General features: G+C 45.2%; 1 protein-coding gene across 1 annotated transcript; it reads left to right on the top strand.

Annotated features, from left to right (window-relative positions):
- The first annotated feature begins 17852 nt into the window (after window positions 1-17852).
- On the top strand, window positions 17853-23450 carry LOC141111655 (uncharacterized). The gene is made up of 2 exons (XM_073603811.1): window positions 17853-18068; window positions 18165-23450. Exon 2 carries the CDS (start codon window positions 18416-18418, stop codon window positions 23003-23005), a length of 4590 nt encoding a protein of 1529 aa, XP_073459912.1. The 5' UTR covers window positions 17853-18068; window positions 18165-18415; the 3' UTR covers window positions 23006-23450.
- The last annotated feature ends 356 nt before the right edge of the window (window positions 23451-23806 follow it).

The following is a 23806-nucleotide window of genomic DNA, read 5'->3' as shown; positions in this document are numbered from 1 at the left end:
AATCATAAGGCCGGATAGGGCTGCAAATCCATCAAGAGCTGGTATTAAGTTAGGACCAGAGACCTGTGGTGATGATAGAAAAAGTAATATATCGTCTGCAAATATACATAATTTGTGTGTAATACCTCCTACTTCAATGCCAGTTATAGTTTGGTTTGTTCTGATGTATTGGGCCATGGGTTCGAGTATAAGGGCAAATAATAAGGGAGATAATGGGCAACCCTGTCGGGTACCTCTTTCGATATTAAAGGCTTCAGATTTGTATCCAGCATATTTTATATAGGCTTTGGGTTTATTATATAATGCTTTGATCCATGTTAAAAAGTGGGGTCCAAAACCCCATTTTTGTAATGAATATTGCATATATTGCCAGGATACTGTGTCAAATGCCCTCTTAATATCGAGAGATAGAAAACATAAAGGGATTTTCCGTTTTTTAGCAATATGTGCCAATAACACTGCCCTGCGTATATTATCGCCTGCCTGTCTATTTGGCATGAAGCCTACTTGATCTCTATGTATTAAATTTTCCTATAATGCTATTGAGGCGTTTTGCTATTATTTTTGCTAATAATTTAATATCGAGGTTTAACAGAGAGATAGGCCGATAATTCACACAGGAAGTATCATCAGAAAGGGGTTTTGGGATCATACAAACAATTGCCATTAGTGTTTCTTGCCGAAAAGAATGTCCATCTAGAAGTTTGTTAAAAGTTTCAGTGAGAATGGGAGAGAGTATTTCTGAGAATGTTTTATAGTATAAAGCCGAGTAGCCGTCTGGGCCTGGTCTTTTGTTAAGTTTTAGGTCTTTTATGGCGTTAGCAACTTCATCTATAGTTATAGGCTCATCCAAACTGCTTTTTTGATTCTGAGATAACTCAGGTAAGGTTATTTTTGAGAAGAAGGATTCAGCTTCTGTAGGATTAAATTCATTGTTTGTCTTGTATAAAGTTGCGAGATGTGAGTGAAATTTATGGACTATTTTAACTGGATTACAAGTGTAAACATTTTTTGATAATTTCAAACATATTGGTTTGAAAGATTTGTTAGTTGAATTTAATGCCCGAGCCAAATATGTACCTGGTTTGTTTGTATTCATGTAGAAATTGTGTTTGGAGCGTTTGAGGGATTTATCAACTGACTCAGTGAGAAATAGATCGTATTCCAATCTAGATTTTTCCAGATGAGATTTTGTACTCTGAGATGGATTATCTTGAAATGATATGTAGGCTGCATTAAAATTGAGTTCTAGTTTTTTTGCTAGATTTTTGCGTTCCCGTTTAAATAGTGCCATTTGTCTTTGTATTGTACCACGCAAGACAGGTTTATGAGCTTCCCACAGTGTTATTGGGGAGATGTCTGTTGTATTATTAATTGATATGTATTCCTTTGAAGCTTGTTCAATGGCCATCTGATGTAGTGGGTGTTTGAGCATTGTGTCCGGTAAGTACCACGTTGGGTCATGCGCTTTTGGTATGGCTGAGGCTATAGTAGTGTATACTGCATTATGGTCAGACCACGGAATCGGAATTATATCTGATGCAATAATTTCTGGTATCATTCCTATTGTTAGAAAAATATGATCTATTCTGGTGAAGGTTTGATGAGGGTGCGAGAAATAAGTGAATTTCTTTTTCATTGGGTTACTTTCTCTCCATGAATCTACCAGATTGTATTTGGAAAGAAGTTGAGAAAAAGGTAATTTAGAGGTTATTTTGGATGGTGTAAAAGGTGATTTATCTAGAAATGGGAGGAGGACCTGGTTCGAATCCCCACACATTATCACTGTTCCTATTTTGTGTGTATTAATCACTTGTAATATATGTGAGAGGAATGGTGTAGGTTGTTTGTTAGGAGCGTAGTAGGAAATCACCGTGATTGCTGTATCCATTATTTAACCCATGAGTATCAGGTATCTACCTTCTGGGTCTTTAATTTCTGATGATAAGGTGAATGGTGTGGATCGGTGAAATGCAATTAGAGTTCCCCTTTGCTTGGTACAGGCAGAAGCCGTGTAAATTTGTTGATAAAAAGGAGAAATATATTTTGGAGTAGAATCTTTGGTGAAGTGTGTTTCTTGGAGGCATACTATGTGAGCCTTCTTGTTATGGAAAGTACGGAAGGCTTTGGTCCTTTTTTGAGGGACATTTATTCCCTGAACATTCAGGGAAAGTATATTCAGTGGTGCCATGGCAATAGATCAAATAGTTTTGACTTACTTTTTGTTATGCAGAGCTGACTGCGCAGATCAACCTGTGTGGACTGTAGAGATGAATAGATAGAAAAGAAACCAGTGAATTCTGGAGTAAAGAGTAAACAAAAAACATATGGGATTAGATGATACATTGTATAAATTATTTTTTGCAAGTAATCACAATTTACCCGTGAAAGAGAATAAATATCTCTCTCAGGGGAATAAGTGCCTTCGTCACACTCCCACATAATATGGTTGGGAGAATGAGGAGGGCTAATGGGGGTACACGGATCTTCCGCTTACAGGAGAGAAGTGCTATGTCAAAAGACATCAAAATGATGTTTCATTAATTGGAGTGCAGAATATAGTTTTTGTTGAAATTATTTATTCCAGGGTGGTTGTATATGGTTAGTCTTGCCCTAGGCGAAATAATTCAGTTAGAAAGGTACTGTTAATAACTTTGGTATTGATGAAGATAGTTTGAATTATTTTGGGATTTTAACCCTTTTAGAGTAAACAATTACATATTTTATTCATATGTAACTGTTTAGATATGTTAACTCATAAAATTGAGGTTGTATTGCTTCAGATTAGAATAAACAAAAACATAATTCTAGGAACTAGTTAGGTAATAATATATTTGTTTTAAGAAAAGAAAGAAAAAGCTTCCATTACTTCTGGATTATTGAACATATTTGTCCTAAAAAGTAATAAATCTATTGTTATTACCTGATAATATATAACTGAACAAGAATTTCCTTATTTCACTTATATATTCTAAGGCTATATGAATCAGAAGTAATAAGAAATATAACTGGAATGTAACATGATCCCACACAGTGTGTGACTATCAGAATGCAGTTACATTCAGTTATAAATATAGTTTTTTTATAGAGAACCATCTCTTAGTATAATAAATGAAGAGATATCAGGAATTAGGATGTCAGTCCATTGAATCTTCTTGGTCCATGGATGATGTGGCATAACGGCCTCTTTTGTGAGAATGATGATTCCCATTTTGTTCTGAAATTTTCTGGGTGCTGCCTGAAGGTGAAGATGACGCCATTCTTCTGCGTGTGGGAGTGTTGCTGCTTGTGGGTTCTGTCAGATTTAATTTTAAAAAGGGTTTGTTGTAGTTCATCTGCTGATCTGCTTCTGTAAATTTTACCTTGGTAGTTAAATCTGACTGAAAAGGGGAAGCCCCATTGATACATAATGTTGTGGCGTTGCAGTTCCATTAGTTGGGGTTTCATGGATCGTCTTTTAGTAATAGTAAGTTGGGATAGGTCAGCAAAAATTTGATAATTGTGTCCTTGAAAATTAAGTTCCTTTTTTTCTCTTGCAGCAATTAGTATTTGTTCTTTCGTTCTGTAATAATGAAATTTTGTGATTATATCACGTGGGGGTCCATCTTTCTTTTTGGCTGTGAGGGCTCTGTGTACTCTGTCCAGTTCTAAACGTTCAATAGGGATATCTGGCTTTAGTTCTTGTAATAGAGCAGTAATAGTAGATTGCAGGTCTGTCACAGTTTCAGGTATTCCCCTTATGTGCAAGTTTGAACGTCTGGCTCTATTTTCGTAATCTTCGAGCTTAGTTTGAAGTATTAAATTCTCTTTTTTTAATTGTTCCAATTCTGTTATATTTTCTTGGGTTGTAATTTCAATTTCATCCATTTTTATTTCTAAGGCTGCGGTGCGGTTTCCCAGCTCTCTTATTTCTTTGGTTAGGCTTTTTGTTATTTGGTCTGAGGTTTGTTTTAAAGCCTTATGAAGCATCTTTTCAAATTGTAATAATATTACTGGGGATACTGAGGAGGCTTGTGGAGAAGTTTGTGAGAGGATTTGTTCTGTATCTGACTCAAATGGAGAGTCTTGCTGTGACATTTTCTGTCTGTGAGAGCGCCCTGATGCTGTATCTTGTGAGGTGACTGGAGCTGCTTCAGCTGCAGTGAGTGCCTGTGAGCTCTTTGTGAGGTGATTTTTATTTCTGCCACGGTTTCCTCCCAGTACCATATTTCCTGCCCAAACTTTCACAGTTTGTTCCCTGGGGCAAAAAGGTTCAAATGGATACCTTTTGAGCCTGCAGGCTCCGCTTTGTCCTTCTCTTCTCTCCTCAGCGGTGTGGAGCTCTAACAATGCATGTCTGCTCTGCTAGGCTCCGCCTCCTGCCTCCCAGTGTTTATTTATTTCAATTACAACAAAAAAAGGGACAACAATCCCGTAAGTAGGGACACCCCTAGAATACAAACGAACAGTGTATACACAGGGAAAAATACTCATTCACACAATCACCTGACTACAGAGTAATACCGGAAAGAGTAAATAATAGCATAACAAAATATGTACAAACATACAATTAATATTCCGGGATATGGCAACAGAGGGGCGCCAGACTGAGTGCAGCATAAATCATATATTTAATAAAAAGAAGTACTATCTCACAGGTTAAATTAGATGAGTTCAGTTTGTGGTGAAAATCGCCAGTCCTGGAGTCTCATAAACGTCCTATTTGGTGTCCTGTTTTCTCTTTGCAGCCTGGGGCACTGGTGTGCTCTTACAGGGATCCAGAGGAGGCTGGGAATCAGGAAGCAGTAAATGAAAAACAGCCGGTCGTGACTTCACAGGAACAGGCAATGTGAACATTCACAGTGGCAAGGAATGGTAATGCATTTCCAAGCTACAGCTTCTTGATCAGACCATGATTGGCTGGCAAACCTGGCAGTCTTAAATACATAGGAAATAGAAACAGAGGTAGACGGTTGTAGACCGAAGTAAATGTAAATATGAGTAAAAGGTTTGCTGATTAATAGTGGATGATGATAATTTTATCATCATTTGAAGAAATCAAATAATCAAAATAATTACTTGATTAAATACATAAATCTATAAATATAAATGTATAAATATACCTCAGATATAAAAATAATAAATGTGTAAGAATAAATTGATTAACAAAAAAATTAATTAAGACAATTAATATTAAATAATTAACAATTGGTAATCAGTCAATTATTATAAATTATAATGAGTTAATAAAATGGTGAAAATGGAGAAAGGAAATGACTCTATGCTAGATATAATAGTAAGGGTATATCTGTTATAAATTATATGATTACCAAAAATACTTCCCAAAGGGATAAATCAAATCAAATCTTCAAATAATAAATGATTAATGGATAATAATGGTGATACCTACTGGGTACATATGTGTGCACACATATAATCATACATCCCCCTCACATTTTTGTGAATATTTTATTATATTTATTTTTTCATGTGACAACACTGAAGAAATGACACTTTGCTACAATGTAAAGTAGTGAGTGTACAGCTTGTATAACAGTGTAAATTTGCTGTCCACTTAAAATAATTCAATACACAGTCATTAATGTCTAAACCCCTGGCCAAAAAAGTGAGTACACCCCTAAGTGAAAATGACCAAATTAGGCCAAATTAGCCATTTTCCCTCCGGTATCATGTGACCCGTTAGTGTTACAAGGTCTCAAGTGTGAATGGGGGGAGGTGTGTTAAAATTGGTGCCATCGCTCCCACTCTGTCATACTGGTCACTGGAAGTTCAACATGGCACCTTATGGCAAAAAACTCTGAGGATCTGAAAAAATAATTGTTGTTCTACATAAAGATGGCCTAGGCTATAAGAAAATTGCCAAGACCCTGAAACTGGGCTGCAGCACGGTGGCAAAGACCATATTATTATTATTATACAGGATTTATATAGCGCCAACAGTTTACGTAGCTGTCAGGTCCCACACTTACCAGACAGATGAGTCCGCTTGGGCAGAGGGTAGGCTCCCTTACGTATCCGATTCGGGGCCCCTGGTAGAGTAGACAGGAGGCCCATGAGTGCGGAATGGTATGAGGGCCTGAAGCTAGGGTCCTGGAGCAAGATGGTCTGGCAAGCAACCGGTAGAGCTTCAGAGCTGGATGGAGCAGATGCTGAGCAGGAGCTAATCAGGCTGGTCAGACACAGGCAGAGGTCGGCAACGGGCTAGCAGCAACGGTACAAGGGAGAAGGCAGAAACAAGGTCAGACAAGCCAGGGTCGGGTTCAGGCAGCAATCAAGGGAGGTCCAAAGGCAAGCCGGGTCACAACGGGTAAACACTACGGAGATACAGGAACACAAGATGATCACGGAACAAGACACAGAGCTGTTTGATCAGGCAGCACCGAACAGGGACAGAGGCAGACTTAAATAAGCTGATTGGCGCCAAAACGCCACGCACGTGCGTACGCCGATTCGCCAAAGCGCCGCGCGCCCCGCACACACCCGAGCGCGCTCCTGACGCCGGCGTGCACGCCAGTGCCACCGGGCACGCCTGCGGTAACGCCCATAGGCGAACGCGCGTACGCACATCCGCCCGGACGCCACCCTGCATGCCACGGCCGGTCAGACCAGACACGCCAGCGTCCCCCGGAACACGCGCCCCAGCACGCACGGAGACACGGGCACCAACGCGCCCCGGCACGCACCGGCGCCCAACCAGGTAACCTCTCTGACAGTGCCCCCTCCTCAAGGGCAGACTCCGGATGCCCAGCTGGGCCATCTTTGCGGCATGAGAAGTTTTAAAGGACTGAAGAAGTTCTCTGGCATGCAGGTTACTTTCTGGCTCCCATGAATTGTCTTCGGGTCCATATCCCCTCCATTTTACCAGATATTGAATCTGATTGCGTCTTCTTCTGCAATCTAAAATTGCCTCCACTTCGAACTCCTCCTCGCCGTTAACCAAGATAGGTTTGGGTGGCCCAATACTACGGCCAGAAAAAGAGTTGGGGGTAACCGGCTTCAAAAGGGACACGTGGAAGACTGGGTGTATCCTCAGGGAGTTAGGAAGGTCAAGTTCGTATGCCACATTGTTGATTTTCCTTTTGATCAAGAACGGACCCAGGTATTTGGGGCCCAGTTTTCTGGACAGGCAGGCCAACTTGAGGTTAGCGGTAGACAACCAGACAGAATTGCCGGGTTCCAGGACAAGTTCTCCCCGTCTTTTCCTGTCAAAGATTTTCTTGTAGTCTTCCTGAGCCTTGGTCATGGTTTCCTGCAGCAATTTGTTGTTGTTTGAAAAAAAATCCAAAGTTTCGGATACCGCAGGAACAGGGCACTCAGGAAATGGTCCAGGCAAGAAGGATGGGTGGAAACCCTAATTGGCATAAAACGGAGACTGATTAGTAGCTGAGTGTAGTGAGTTATTGTAGGCGAACTCTGCGATGGGAAGCAGGGAAGCCCAGTCATCCTGGGAGAATGCAGAAAAACAGCGGATGTATTGCTCCAGGGTTTGATTCGTCCTCTCGGTTTGTCCATTTGACTGAGGGTGGTAGGCCGAGGAAAAGGACAATTCGATTTCAAGGGCGCCACAAAGGGCCTTCCAGAATCTGGAGGTAAATTGGACGCCCCTGTCTGAGACTATATTGGTCGGAACCCCATGCAGTCCGACGATCTTCTTAATAAAGATGGAAGCGGTCTCCATGGCCGAAGGGGTGCCCTTCATGGGGAGAAAATGGGCCATGTTCGACAGTCTGTCCACCACAACAAAAATGGACGAAAAGCCTTCTGATGGGGGGAGTTCAACGATAAAGTCCATTGAAATCATGGCTCATGGTCTCTCTGGGACTGGTAATGGACTCAACAGACCCCATGCTCTTGTCCGGCTAGTCTTGTTTCTGGCACATGTGTTACAAGACTCCACATATTCCTTGCAGTCCTTAGTAAGGTGAGGCCACCAAAAGGTGCGTTGGACAAGGTCAGTTGTCTTCCGTGTGCCAAAGTGACCAGCAAGTTTGTGATCATGGCACAAGTTTAACAACCGTACTCTTAGCTCCTCAGGGACCACAATTTTATTTTTGAACCAGAACAGCCCATCTTTGGCACAAGCTTCAGCAGGTGGGGACATTCCCATAGAGGCTCGTCTGATTTGGGAGATTAGATCTTCCTGTAGGATTAGGAAATTTCCAGAGGGCAAGATGGTGTCTGGAGACAGGGTCTTCTCAGAATCGGGAAACATTCGAGAAAGGGCGTCGGATTTGACATTCTTGGATCCGGGTCTATAGGTGATATGGAAAATAAATCGGGAAAAAAAAAAGTGCCTATATGGCCTGCCGTGGTTTCAATCTCTTGGCCGTTCTTAGATATTCTAAGTTTTTGTGGTCTGTGTAGACCAAAATGGGGTGCGCTGCACCTTCCAGGAGATAACGCCATTCCTCCAGGGCTGCTTTAATGGCTAGAAGTTCCCGATCTCCCACGTCGTAATTTTTCTCAGAAGAGGAGAGTTTACGTGAGAAGAATCCCACAGGGTACAGGAGTGCTTTGGCGCCTTGTCTCTGTGAGAGCACAGCTCCAACTGCAACTTCGGAAGCATCCACTTCCAGAACGAAGGGCAAGGCAGGGTTGGGATGCTTGAGAATAGTGGCTGACGTGAACAGCGCTTTGAGTTTTTCAAAGGCCTCTTGTGCCTTAGGGGTCCAGCAGAACCGGCTTCCTTGTTTAATAAGTTCTGTAATGGGAGTTATGATCGAAGAGAATCCCTTAATAAATTTCCTATAGAAATTGGCAAAGCCAGAAAAACGCTGTACTCCCTTCTTGTCTATAGGTGCAGGCCAGTCCAGGATAGCGGATACTTTTTGTGGATCCATTTTAATGCCGTCAGGGGAAATGATCAGGCCTAGGAACTGGATAGATTGGCGCTCAAACTCGCATTTTTCAAGTTTGGCGTAAAGCCCATGTTGTCTAAGCCGGGTGAGTACGTTTCGTATGTGTTGGCGGTGTTCCATCAGAGAAGCAGAGAAGACCAGGATATCGTCCAGGTAAACGATGACGTATAAGTCCAGGAGGTCATGAAAGATATCGTTGACAAAATGCTGGAATGTAGCCGGTGCGTTGCACAGACCAAAGGGCATGACGAGGTACTCGTAATGTCCGAATCGAGTACGAAAGGCCATCTTCCATTCGTCCCCCTCTCTTATGCGTATCAAATTATAGGCTCCACGGAGGTCTAGCTTAGTGAAGATGGTAGCAGATCCTAATCTCTGAAATAATTCGGGAACCAAAGGTAGTGGATATCTGTTCTTTATAGTGATCTTATTAAGCTCCTGGTAATCAATGCAGGGACGTAAGGAGTGATCCTTTTTTTCCACAAAAAAGATGCCTGCCCCAGCTGGTGATGTGGAAGGACGGATGAACCCTTTCTTCAGGTTTTCATCTATATAGGTTTTCAAGGTGCCCAGCTCCTGCTCAGTTAGAGGGAAAATCCTCCCGAAAGGGACTTCAGTACCCGGTAAAAGTTCTATTGGGCAGTCATAGGGTCTATGTACTGGAAGGGTTTCTGCCCCCTTTTTACTGAACACATCCAGGAAATCCTGGTAAGGTTCGGGAAGATCTTGGTTGGACTTAGTTTCTGAGTCCATGCACAGGCATTGGGAGGAAGTTAAAGGAGTCCCTCGTAAGCAATGTTGTTTGCAATATTCAGAAGAGAACTGGATCTTGCCCGTAGACCAGTTGATACTAGGATTGTGGGCCTGTAGCCAAGGTATTCCTAGGATAATTGGGAAGAGGGGAGAGGAGATGACATCTAGGCGTAAAAGTTCCTGATGTTCCGGGCCAATGGTGGCCAATAGGGGAACCGTTTCTTGGGTAACAGGTCCGGAGCGGAGGGTGGAGCCGTCCGGTAAGAAAACTGCCAGTCCCTGGGCTTTAGTTTGAGTAGGGATGTGATGGTTTTCGACGAAGGTCCGGTCAAGGAATCCACTACATGCTCCCGAATCAATGGGATGCTCCTTCCAGGTAACTGTAATACAATGGAAAATGTTAGGTGGTTACCGACACTGGGTAAGACAGGTGCACACAACGAGGAGGACGGCAGGCACTTACGTCTTTTATTGGGGCATGCTTTTGCAAAGTGTCCAGGCTCCCCACAGTACAGGCACAGATTGAGTGTGCGTCTGCGTGTGTTCTCCTCTGGGGTCAGAGAGGGACGGAGCAGTCCCAACTGCATGGGCTCAGGGGCTTCCTGGGCTGGAGTAGACGAGACAAGCGGAGCTTGGTTCGGGGCACTAGGGGCCCTGGGCAACATCCAGGTGAGGCATGGGTGGCCAGCAGATCTCTCAGAGCATCTCTCTCTGAGGCGGCGGTCAATCTGGATTGACAAGTTGATTAATTCTTCAAGTGTCTGAGGTACCCCCACCCGTAATTCATCCTTTAGGGGATCCGACAGCCCCAGCCGATATTGATGACGCAAGGCTGCGTCATTCCACTCCGTATCGGAGCTCCAACGCCTAAATTCCACAGCGTAATCTTCGGCCGCTCTGCGGCCTTGTTGAAGGGAATGCAAAGCGGCTTCTGCCGTGGCTGTTAGCTGAGGGTCCTCATACAGCTGGGACATGGCTAAGAAAAAGAGCTGGATGGAGCAGATGCTGAGCAGGAGCTAATCAGGCTGGTCACACACAGGCAGAGGTCGGCAACGGGCTGGCAGCAACGGTACAAGGGAGAAGGCAGAAACAAGGTCAGACAAGCCGGGGTCGGGTTCAGGCAGCAATCAAGGGAGGTCCAAAGGCAAGCCGGGTCACAACGGGTAAACACTACGGAGATACAGGAACACAAGATGATCACGGAACAAGACACAGAGCTGTTTGATCAGGCAGCACCGAACAGGGACAGAGGCAGACTTAAATAAGCTGATTGGCGCCAAAACGCCGCGCACGTGCGTACGCCGATTCGCCAAAGCACCGCGCGCCCCGCACACGCCCGAGCACGCTCCCGACGCCGGTGTGCACGCCAACGCCACCGGGCACACCTGCGGTAACGCCCATAGGCGAACGCGCGTTAGCGCGAACGCGCGTACACACATCCACCCGGACGCCACCCTGCATGCCACGGCCGGTCAGACCAGACACGCCAGCGTCCCCCGGAACACGCGCCCCAGCACACACGGAGACACGGGCACCAACGCGCCCCGGCACGCACCGGCGCCCAACCAGGTAACCTCTCTGACAGTAGCGCTTTACAACTTGAGGGTAGACAGTACAAATACAATACACTTTGATACAGTAGGAATCAGAGGGCCCTACTCCTTAGAGCTTACAATCTAAGAGAGAAGGTCAAGAGATACAAGAGGTAATAACTGTGGGTGATGTGCTGATTGAGAAGATAAATGTACAGTTGTTAGGTGGGGGCCAGATAGGCTTCTCTGAAGAGATGAGTTTTCAGGGATCGTCTGAAAGTGGATAAAGTAGGAGAAAATCGGACGGATTGGGGTAGAGCATTCCAGAGGATGGGGGAGGCTCTGGAGAAGTCCTGAAGGCGAGCATGGGATGAGGTGACAAGGGAGTTTGAGAGCAGGAGGTCTTGGGAGGAGCGAAGAGAACGATTAGGTTGGTATTTTGTGACTAGGTTAGAGATGTAGCTGGGGGCCAGGTTGTGGATGGCTTTGTAAGTTATAGTTAGTATCTTGAATTTAATTTGGTGACTGAGTGGCAGCCAATGGAGGGATTGGCAGAGGGGTGTAGCAGACGCTGAGCGGTTTGTGAGGTGGATGAGCCTGGCAGCAGCATTCATGACGGACTGAAGTGGGGATAGCCTATTTAGAGGTAAACCAATGAGGAGGGAGTTGCAATAGTCGAGGCGGGAGATGACCAGGTAGTGGATTAGAAGCTTTGTGGTGACATTGGTTAGGAAGGGGCGTATCTTAGAGATGTTGCGGAGATTGAGGCGGCAAGTTTTGGATAGTGATAGAATGTGGGGTCGAAAGGTTAGTTCAGAGTCCAGGATTACACCTAGGACCTTTGCGTGGGGAGATGGGTTGATAGTTGAGCCGTTGATATTGACAGGGAAATCGGGGGAAGTGGCACCTGAGGGAGGAAATATCATGAGCTCGGTTTTGGATAGGTTGAGTTTGAGGAAGTGATGTGACATCCAGGCTGATATGTCTGCTAGTATGTTGGTAATGCATGAGGAGACAGATGGAGAGAGCTGGGGGGTGGAGAGATAGATTTGGGTGTCATCAGCGTAGAGATGATATTTAAAGCTGTGGGAGGCAATCAACTGACCCAGGGAGGTGGTGTAGATTGAGAAAAGGAGAGGTCCAAGAACAGAGCCTTGGGGGACCCCAACGGAGAAAGGAAGAGGAGAGGAGGAAGTAGAGTTGTAAGTGACACTGAAGGAGCGGTGGGATAGGTAGGATGAGAACCAGCGAAGAGTACAGTCACGGAGACCAAAGGAGTGGAGTTTTGTGAGGAGGAGGGGGTGGTCCACTGTGTCAAAAGCAGCAGAGAGATCCAGGAGAAGTAGTACAGAATAGTGTCCATTAGTAGGTCATTTGAGAGTTTAAGGAGAGCAGTTTCCGTGGAGTGTTGAGGGCGAAAACCAGACTGAAGGGGATCAAGAAGTTTATTCATGGTCAGATGGTCGCTTAGTCAGTTGTAGACCAGTCTTTCAAGAAGTTTGGAGGAGAAGGAGAGTAAGGAGATGGGACGTAAGTTGTTGAGATTGGTGGGGTCCAGTGAGGGCTTTTTAAGTATGGGGGTGACTAGCGCATGTTTTAGAGAGTTTGGGAAGATGCCACAAGAGAGGGAGAGGTTGAAAATGTGAGTTAGAGAGTTTGGAATCGAGTCAGAGGGTGAGCGTAGCATTTGCGAGGGAACAGGATCCAGGGGGCTGGTGGTTAGATGAGTGTTAGATAAAAGTTTAGCAATCTCAGTAATAGTAGCAGGGTTGAATGAGGGAAGTAATGATTGTATCTGTGGACATGGGGTGTTGCATGGGGGAGGTTTTTGCGCATTGGTGATCTCCTCATGAATTGTATCAATCTTAGTTTTGAAGTGATTGGCGATCTCATGGGCAGTGATTGAGTTGGTGGGTGGAGGCAGTTGAGGACAGAGTAGAGTGTTGAAGGTAGAGAAGAGTTGACGTGGACTGGATGAGAAGGTGTTAATGAGTGTGATAAAGTAGGTCTGTTTGGCAGTGTGAAGGCAGGAGTAGTATTTTAGGAGGGCAGATTTATATTGTGTGAAGTCTTCCTGGGTCTTAGTCTTATGCCACAGGTGCTCAAGAGCGCGGCTATGTTTTCTGAGATTTCTGGTGTCATCTGTTTGCCAGGGTTGTAGCAGTCGGGGCCTAATTCTGCGTGTAGTGAGGGGGGCAAGCTTGTCTAGGGAGGAAGACAGTGAGCTGTTGTAGATGAAAGTAGCTAGGTTGGGGCAGGACAGAGGTGAGATTTTGTCATAGAGGTGATCAGTAGCAGAGTAGAGAAGAGAAGGGTTGAGGTGGCGAAGGTTTCTATGTGTAACTGTTAGGCGGTTGGAGGGAGAAGAGGTGGAAGACAGGGAGAGAGCAAAACTAATAAGGTGGTGATCAGAGAGTGGCAGTGGATTGTTGGAAAGGTTGCACGGAGTGCACAGATAGGAAAAGACAAGGTCAAGGGTGTTGCCATTGGAGTGGGTGTGGGAGCAGGTATCCATTGCTTCAGGTCAAGCGACGAGGTTAGACTGAGAAGTTTAGAAGTAATAGTAGTGTTAGTGTTAACAGGGATGTTGAAGTCCCCAAGAATAATTGTGGGGATTTCAGAAGAGAGAAAGTAGGGTAGCCAGGCAGAGAAGTCATCAAGAAAGGCTGATACTGGTCCAGGGGGCCGGTAGATGACAGCAATTCTTAGAGAAATGGGAGAGAATAGACAAATGCAGTGTGCCTCAAAAGAGGAGAGTGTCAGAGAGGGAGGTGGGTGAACTACCTGATAGGTGCTGCATGGGGCTAGAAGGAGTCCCACTCCACCTCCCTTCCGTCCACTTGGCCTGGGGGAGTGGGTCCAGAGAAGGCCCCCATGGGAGAGGGAAGCAGGAGAAATAGTATCTGATTCATGAAGCCAGGTTTCAGTAATGGCAAGTAGGTTAAAGGAATTTGTGATAACGAGGTCGTGAAGGGCGGTGAGTTTGTTGCAGACAGAACGTGCATTCCACAGGGCACAGGAAAAGGGGGGGGTGGTTTTGGAAAGAGGAATAGAGACCAAGTTCTGTGGGTTGTGGCTCCTGCCAGAGGGTGTAGGGGATGGGAGCGTTGGGCAAAGACAGATGATGGTGGCCCAGGGTTTGGGGATATGTCACCAGAGATTAGGAGAAGCAGGAGGGTGAGGGAGGTAATATGGGAATGTGATTTATGTGAAGGGGCATGTCTCAGAGTACTGGAGGTTTTATCAGTATATAGATGTAGAATGAGCAAGAGTTGGTAGGAGCAGTAGTAGGGTGAGGACAGAAGGCAGGGTGATATGTATAAGCAGGGGGGTGGAGGGGGGGGTGAAGGTAAGAGAGTTTGAGGAGAGAGGACAGGAGTGTCAGAAGCAGTGGTAGAGAGTGCATGTTACAGAGTGGAAGGAGAGCTTATTAGAGAGACAGGGTCACCTGCAGTCTGTTAGGTGCTTTCAAGTGCAGTTTGCTGTATTTGTTTGCTTCGTGCAATCGCTCAAGTGCAGAGATTGAAGTGCATATCACTTGTAGAAAGAATCACTTAGAGATAGAAGCCTTAAGGATAGAAGCCATTGCAATGTGCTCCCCCAGCAATGTGCCCCCCCCCCCTTAAGAATGCTCAAATTTATACTGTTATAAGGGTGGGGTTGAAGTTCATTAATCAATCATGAGTGACTATAAGAATGCCTAACAATCAAAGTGGACTTTTTGCTTCTAAAGTCAGAATAGCAAGAGGCCAGAGGCCAATATAAGATCAACACATAAAACTTAGGTAAGACAGGCGCATGCGCGGAGGCTCAATGAGCGGTCGCACGTTCTAAGAGCTCCGCTCCGCTCCAGCCTGTCTTAGCCGCCGCAGCTAGCATTAGAGGAGGAAACGGCCGAGCGGACCCCCTCGACAGTCCCTGAGGACCTAAAGGACCCCCCCCGTATGACCGGGGGCTCTGCCAGACGGGATTTATCCCGACTTTTAGAACCTGGCCCTCAGATCGCGGCCTCGGCAAAGATGGCGGCCGCCAGCGCGCCTCGAGGCCTAACACAGCATCTGGAGGAATCCTTGGAAGATTTTCCTCCTCTACCCTCCCACAACACAGGGAAACAACTCCAAACAGTGAGTACCCACCAGGATGGGCTATTTTCTTCCTCCACCTCAGACATCACAAATAGTGGACTCACTGACGGCTCCCCCCTCACACCGATGGATGAAAGTAACTACACCCAGGCTCCCCCAGGCAATCAGAGCAGCCCCCCTACCCCAACTCTCACAGACTTTTCCTCTTTAATGGAAACCTTCTCAAATATGCTCTCAAAGGGACTGGCCCATACTGCCTCACAAATCACATCTACCATACAGGCAGACCTGCAGCATCTGGGAGCGAGAATTGAAGCGATTGAAATTAAGACTGATCAAACGATTGCTATGGCCAACCAGAACACTGAAAGGATCCATGACCTACATGAACAGCTAGATATGGCATATGCAAAGCTCGACGATCTCGAGAATCGATCACGCAGATACAATTTCAGACTGAGAGGCCTCCCAGAATCGTTCAAAGACACAGACAAAGTAGTCCGCGCTTTCATCAAAAATTTGATCCCTGACATACCGGATTATAAGCTGGAACTGGATCGAGCACACAGAGCTCTCCAACCCCCCCGCCAAGATGGCCTACCCAGAGACATTGTTGTGAAACCTCACTTCTATAGAGTTAAAGAGGAAGTCATGCATAAAGCCAGAGAAACTGACAACCTTTCCATTCAAGGGCACGCCATTCAAATTTTCGCTGATCTCTCGCCCTTCACCATACAACGACGAAGATCATTAAAACCCCTCCTACTTATCCTGTCCCAAAAATCGATCACTTATAGGTGGTCATTTCCTTTCCGCCTAAATTTTGCCTACTTGAACAAATCGTACAGCTTTACGAACTTTGGAGATGGGGAACGTCTGATGCTACAACTAGGACTTATATCCCACTCCCCAACTTCTGCGTCTGCCCTGGACCCCAAGACCCCAAACTCTGCGAAAAGACCTCCTCCAACGAGCCCCATCCAACCCCTATGGCACAAGCAACAGGCTAAGAGATCGAAAGATGGCCGCCCACCTTAAGGAACAACCTGCAATCAACTGTGTTCTTCCCTTACTATGACACGCCCACCTGGCATTGGGACACTGAATTTTGTATGTCCCCCTCTTCCTTCTAGCAAGGTTTGGGCCTTAACTAACACTGGATGAGGTGACTCTGTCAATTTGCCTCATATCCTCATCAAACTTTTTAAAGGTTTTTTTTTTTTTTATTTTTACTCTGTTTCTCCCCTCCCTGCATTTTTCATTGAATGGTCTTGTTTTTTCATCCTTCCTCCTCGAAAAATTTTAGTAGTCGATCTTCTTTTTGGCGGCATGGCTGGAGCGGCTGCACTTCGCCTCCATTTGTCTCGGAGTGGAATTTTTTTTCCCCCCTCGGAGACCTTTCCACAACCCCCCTGTTAGGGGTTTTGGTTTTTGGGAAAAAAACCCGTGTAGGAGGCATGAAGTCCTCCCCTCCTACAGGGAAACTTAGGTTACTAATAAGCTGTATGATGAACACCTATACTGTCTTCCTTTATATTGTTCTTGATATGTCCTGTTTTTACTTATCAGGTTCGACCGTCCCTCCTCCTTTTCTTCCCTTCTCCCACCTATTCCTAGAGTCACTCAGAAGCCCAGCCGAAGGTCTACAGGCTAGACTCCAAAATTGTCCGGCTTCGGGGGTTTGGACACTTACCCGAATCTTGCTAGCTCAGGTAAGCTCACTTTATATGATGCGTTTATCCCTCCCTCTGATCCATGCACACTGACACACTTATTCCCCCTCCGCCCATTTGTATAGCTTCACATAATGTTCAAGGGATGAACTCCCCGGTTAAGAGACGTAAATTATTTAATCACTACAAATCACAAAAAATAGCAGTTCTATTAACTACAAGAAACACACTTCCCTTCCTCCTATAGTCCCTCCTTCATACATGAAAACTATCCTCAGTTCTTTCTCTCCAAAGCTGACAACAAAACTAAGGGGGTTGCAATCTGCTTTGCAAAACACCTTAACTTCTCCCCGACTGATGTCATTAAAGACCAAGCAGGCAGGTTTATCTTAGTAAAAGGCTCTTTAGAGGGCGACCAATACTCCTTCATTTCTTATTACGCTCCAAATAAAGGTCAGGCCTCCTTTTTCTCCGCTATGATGTCCACGCTAGGCCCACAACTGGAAGGGAAAATAATCATGGGTGGAGACACAAATCTCCCCTTTGACCTCTCACTTGACAAATCGGTGCCAGGCGCCTCTAGATCTAGGAAACCTCCAAAACAAAGTACTAAAATAGCTGCTACACTTTGTTCCCGTGGCCTCGTAGATATCTGGAGAGAAATGAATCCCAGATCCAAAGATTATACACACTATTCGGCACCACATCATCTCTACACTAGAATAGGTCATATTTTTATTCAAACCCACAACATCCCGTCGGCTAATAAAGCGGTCATCAGGGACTCCTCCCTCTCAGATCACTCCATAGTTCTATTATACTTAAAGCATTCTCATGGTAATAGTAAACAATTTATATGGCGCTTTAACGAAGGACTTTTAAGCGATTGTCATGCCTTCTTTAATAAGGCTTGAGATTTTCCTATTTACCCTTTTGATTTAATTAGATTGCTCTATGCTGCCATCTAGCGACCATTTTGCATAACTGCTCTTACCTATTTCATGTAGTCATTTAGTATAGCTGGCTAGATTTGGTACATGAAAGCCTCCGTACTTTCAATCCCATCAGGCCTTGCATCAGCTTCCTCCACCATTTTCATCTTTTCCTACCATGGAAGCATACACATCTGCTGCTAAGCTCTACGTTAGCCATCCGGATCCATCTTCGGTATGTTTACTAATTGTATCTTCAGCTAGATAGATAGATAGGATGGCACTAATTGTATGATCTTTGTTAATTGCATTTTGTCTGTATCTGTTACAGTTTTACTCTATCTTGTATCAATAAAAGTTCAAAAGGATTCTGCGCCTACTGGAATGCATTGGTATGAGAGGAGTTAACAGTGTGCCCGAATACACCTCAGTCACGTGTAGTGAGGGGCATAACAGTAAAACGAAGGCTTCTAAGCACGGCTGGCATACAGAACAGCAGCAAAGCAAAGGCTTCTAAGCACGGCTATCATACAGAACGCCAGTAATACAGCAGTGTTATCAGCTTCCATATAGCCGGACACCATGTCACAGACAAAGTCAGAGCACTTCACAACAAGGTCAGAAGTTTACTCCATGAGCACAAGGAGGTCAGTGAAAAGCGAAACAATTGCCATTGCCCGCGCAAAGGCGGAATCTGCAAAAGTAAAAGCTGACTTTGCGGCAAAGGAGGCCAAAATAAAAGCTGCATTCGCCGAAAAAGAAATAAAAGCTGCATTTGCCGAGATGCAACTTAAATTAGAAAAGTTACGTATGGAAACTGCATTGGAGGAACTAGCTGCAGAGAAGGAGTCAGCGGCTGCTGCGGCCGAGGCAAACATCTTAGAAGAACTTGCAAAGCCCACCAGTGAGCGGCTCAGCAACGTACTTGAAAGAAAATCCGTTCCTGACGACGGTACAGAGCGTACCTCAGAATATGTGCGGCGACACGCCGAACCAGACAGCTGCCCACTTACAGCACCGAGAGCGGAATCAACCCCTGCCATTCACATGCCTTACGTCAAGCAAGAAAGTAAACCCGCACTCAGTCAGTTTTCAGCACATTCTGCAGCCAGGCTATCAAAACACTACGTCACAGTTGACCAAATCGAAAATGAAGAACGACGGGTTAAAAGACACAGCGACTGTATCTCTGATGACCGCAAATACCCACCAAGTTCCTGGCACAACAGAGCGCCCCCTGGCTACTCACACAACAATCAAGGTATGTCAGATTTCTTCAAGTTCTTAGCACGACGTGAACTGTTAGCAAAGGGACTTGCAAAGTTTAATGATCGCCCTGAAAGTTATAGAGCATGGCGTTCGTCCTTCAGAAATGCAACTAGAGACCTTGAGCTAAATGCAAGTGAAGAAGCCGACCTCTTAGTCAATTGGCTGGGGAATGAGTCGTCAGAGCATGCAAGGAGAATCAGAGACATTAACATTAATTACCCAAGCAGAGGGCTGAGCATGATATGGGAGAGGGTCGATGAATGTTACGGTTCCCCAGAAGTTATAGAAAACTCTCTTTTTAAAAGAATAGATGACTTTCCCAGGATTCCTAACAAAGGCTACCAGAAGCTGAGAGAACTGAGTGACCTAGTGACAGAACTCCAAATAGCCAAAGCAGAAGGAGACTTGCCAGGCCTTGCCTTTCTGGACACAGCCCGTGGTGTTAACTCTATAGTGCAAAAGCTACCTTACAGCCTTCAAGAAACCTGGATTTCACGAGGCTCCAAGTACAAGCAAAAGCACAACGTCCCCTTCCCACCATTCTCTTATTTTGTGGACTTTATTCGCTATCAAGCAAAGGTTAAAAATGATCCTAGTTTTGACATCTCATCATCTGACTCTGCTTACCCTAGGTCAAGTAAGCCTGCTCTAACCCGCAACTTCAAAGACGCACCTGTTGCAGTACGCAAAACAAGTGTATCTCCAACACAGGATCCAAGCAGAGAGTGTCCTCTTCACAAGAAGCCTCATTCGTTGTCAAAGTGCAGAGGTTTTAGAGAAAAGACTCTCCAAGATCGCAGAACCTTCCTCAAGGAAAACAGACTTTGTTACAGGTGCTGCGCATCAACTTCTCACCTTGGGAAAGACTGTAAGGTGAGCATCAACTGCTCTGAGTGCAACAGCTCAGAGCACAACACAGCTCTACATCCAGGGCCAGCGCCATGGACTCTTACCCCCTCACCCACAGTGGACGAGCACGGCGGGGAGCAACAAGACACAGTACCTCCTGTAGTTACACCCCGGTGCACCCAAGTCTGTGGAGAAGGTCTGTCTAACAAATCCTGCTCTAAGATTTGTCTTGTCACAGTTTACCCCACGGGTCGCAGAGAAAAGGCAGTGAAGCTATACGTGATCCTGGACGATCAAAGCAACAGATCACTCGCCAGCTCAGCCTTCTTTGACACTTTCAAAATCAAGGAAGCAGGCTCTTCATACTTACTTAAGACTTGTACAGGGGTAAGTGAAGAAACTGGGAGAAGAGCCATTGGTTACCAAATTGAATCCTTTGACGGTCAGACAACCCTGCCTCTGCCAACTCTAATCGAGTGCAATCAGTTCCCAACTGATAGAGAGGAGATCCCTACACCAGAGGTGGCACTTCATCACGGACATCTGAAGGGCATAGCACATCTCATCCCTGAACTGGATCCCCAGGCCGAGATAGCACTTCTCCTTGGGAGGGACATCATCAGAGTTCACAAGGTGAGAAAACAAATCAATGGTGCCCACAACTCCCCCTATGCCCAGAAGCTAGACCTAGGATGGGTCATCATAGGCAACGTATGCCTAGGGAGTGTTCACAAACCAACCAGCGTGAACTCTCTCTTTACAAAGACACTAGAAGGTGGGCGTCCATCCCTATTTCAGCCTTGCACCAACAGATTCCTTGTAAGAGAGAAGCCTGCCAGTGTAACTCATTCCAACCCTTACACCGCTAATCTTCTTTGTCATGAAGACAGAGGTCATTTAGGGTGCTCAGTTTTCCAAAGGACTAAAGAAGATCACAAAATTGGCCCATCTATTGAAGATCATATCTTCTTGGAGATAATGAGACAGGGATTCTACAAAACCAACGAAAACAGCTGGGTGGCACCCCTGCCTTTCAAAGCGCAGAGACCCCGTCTTGCTAACAACAGAGAACAAGCTTTGAAACGCTTTTCTTCCCTCAGATCCAATTTTCAAAGAAAAACAGAAATGAAAGGGCATTTCTTCTCATTCATGAGTAAGATGTTTGAGGATGACCATGCTGAGATAGCCCCACCTCTAAAAGACAATGAAGAGTGCTGGTACCTACCAATCTTTGGTGTCTACCACCCCAAGAAGCCAGGTAAAATCCGGGTAGTGTTTGACTCCAGCTCACGGCATCAAGGGGTCTCGTTAAATGATGTCCTCCTAAAGGGACCAGATCTCAACAACACACTTCTTGGTGTTCTCATCAGATTCCGCAAAGAAGCAGTTGCCATAGTTGCAGACATTCAGCAAATGTTCCACAGCTTCCAAGTCAAGGAAGAACACAGGAACTTCTTGAGATTCCTATGGTTCAAAGACAATGACCCTACTAAAAACATTACAGAATACCGCATGAAAGTACACGTTTTTGGTAACAGTCCATCTCCTGCTGTTGCCATCTATGGACTTAAGCTATCTGCCCAAGAAGGTGAGAAAGACGTTACACAGTTTATTGAAAGAGACTTTTATGTAGATGATGGTCTGAAATCACTTTCTTCACCTGAAGCTGCAATAAGTCTACTCAAGAGGACTCAAAGCACGCTTGCCTCTTCAAATCTCAGACTGCATAAGATAGCATCAAACAGCAAGGTCGTCATGGAGGCCTTCCCTTCCCAAGATTATGCCAGTGACTTCAAAGATCTGGACTTAGCTACAGACTCCCTTCCTATGCAACGCAGCCTAGGACTCAACTGGGACCTCAAGTCTGACACCCTTACCTTTCAGGTTGACCAAGAGACAAAGCCCTTCACACGGCGAGGTGTCTTATCCACCATTAACAGCCTGTATGATCCACTTGGGTTTGCAGCACCAATTACCATCCAAGGTAAGATTCTGCTTAGAGAGCTTACTGCAGACACATGTGATTGGGATTCTCCACTACCTCCTGAGAAAGAGACATTATGGGTAACATGGAGAGACTCTTTAAAGACTTTATCCAACCGACTCAGTACAGAACCCCCTTTCACAAACGTCGGCCTTGATGTGTTTGGGCCTTGGGCTGTCATCACACGACAAACCAGAGGAGGCAGTGCCAACAGCAAACGTTGGGCTGTCATGTTTACTTGTATGTGCATTAGAGCTGTACACATAGAAGTAACTGAGTCCTTAGACACATCCAGCTTTATCAATGCCCTGAGACGTTTCATCTCTATTAGAGGCCCTGTCAAACACATACGCTCTGATAGAGGGACCAACTTTGTTGGAGCTTGCAAAGAATTGAATATCACTTCAAACCTTGACACAGAACGTGTAGAGAGATACCTTTCAGAACAGGGTTGTACATGGACATTTAACCCCCCACACTCTTCTCACATGGGAGGTGCCTGGGAGCGTATGATTGGTATTGCTCGAAGAATCCTAGATTCAATGTTTCTACATTTGGGAACTTCAAAACTCACACATGAGACTCTGACAACCTTCATGGCTGAAGTATCAGCTGTAATGAATGCCAGACCTTTGACATCTATACCTAATGATCCTGAAGATCCTTTCTTGCTTACACCTTCCACTTTGCTCACTCAGAAAGTTGAGGTGATCACAGCTCCTCCAGTCAATCTAGACACAAAGGACTTATACAGATGTCAATGGAAAAGAGTACAAGTGTTAGCTGACACCTTTTGGAACAAGTGGAAGAAACAATACTTGTCTAATCTACAGACCAGGAACAAGTGGCAAGACAGCAAACCCAACTTACAGCCTGGTGCCATCGTTCTCATGAAAGACTCTCAATCCAAGAGAAACGAGTGGCCTTTGGGTTTGATAACCCAAGTGTTTCCCAGTGAAGATGGAAACGTCAGAAAAGTTGAGCTCAAAGTCATTAGGCAAGGCCAGCCTAAACTTTTCCTCAGACCTGTTTCTGAACTTATTTTGTTACTCTCCTCCGGAGTGCCATGATGTGTGGTATCCGTGGGAAACCAAGCGGGGAGTGTCATGCCTTCTTTAATAAGGCTTGAGATTTTCCTATTTACCCTTTTGATTTAATTAGATTGCTCTATGCTGCCATCTAGCGACCATTTTGCATAACTGCTCTTACCTATTTCATGTAGTCATTTAGTATAGCTGGCTAGATTTGGTACATGAAAGCCTCCGTACTTTCAATCCCATCAGGCCTTGCATCAGCTTCCTCCACCATTTTCATCTTTTCCTACCATGGAAGCATACACATCTGCTGCTAAGCTCTACGTTAGCCATCCGGATCCATCTTCGGTATGTTTACTAATTGTATCTTCAGCTAGATAGATAGATAGGATGGCACTAATTGTATGATCTTTGTTAATTGCATTTTGTCTGTATCTGTTACAGTTTTACTCTATCTTGTATCAATAAAAGTTCAAAAGGATTCTGCGCCTACTGGAATGCATTGGTATGAGAGGAGTTAACAGTGTGCCCGAATACACCTCAGTCACGTGTAGTGAGGGGCATAACAGCGATCAAATCAATTGCAAAATCCTAGCACAGGAAATACAAGAATACTTTCGACTAAACAATTCCAGGGAGGCTTCCCCAGAAACTGTGTGGGCAGCTCATAAAGCAGTACTTAGAGGAAAAATCATCCAAATCACCTCCCGCCTTAAAAAAGAACGTACAGCAGACATTAACAACCTCCAATTAAAATTCCAGTCCCTGAGCAAGGCCCATAAAAGGAACCCTACCAGGGATTCCCTAGATGCCCTGGAAGTGACTCGGATTTCCCTA

Source organism: Aquarana catesbeiana, linkage group LG01 (genome assembly GCF_042186555.1).
Source record: "Aquarana catesbeiana isolate 2022-GZ linkage group LG01, ASM4218655v1, whole genome shotgun sequence".
Lineage (NCBI taxonomy): Eukaryota > Metazoa > Chordata > Amphibia > Anura > Ranidae > Aquarana > Aquarana catesbeiana.
The sequence above is the reverse complement of the archived record's forward strand: the minus strand, read 5'-3'. Positions and strand labels throughout refer to the sequence as shown.

What these genes read in the sequence shown, in the direction of transcription:
- LOC141111655 (XM_073603811.1), top strand. Translation starts at nt 18,416, where the DNA reads ATGTCACAGACAAAGTCAGAGCACTTCACAACAAGGTCAGAAGTTTAC.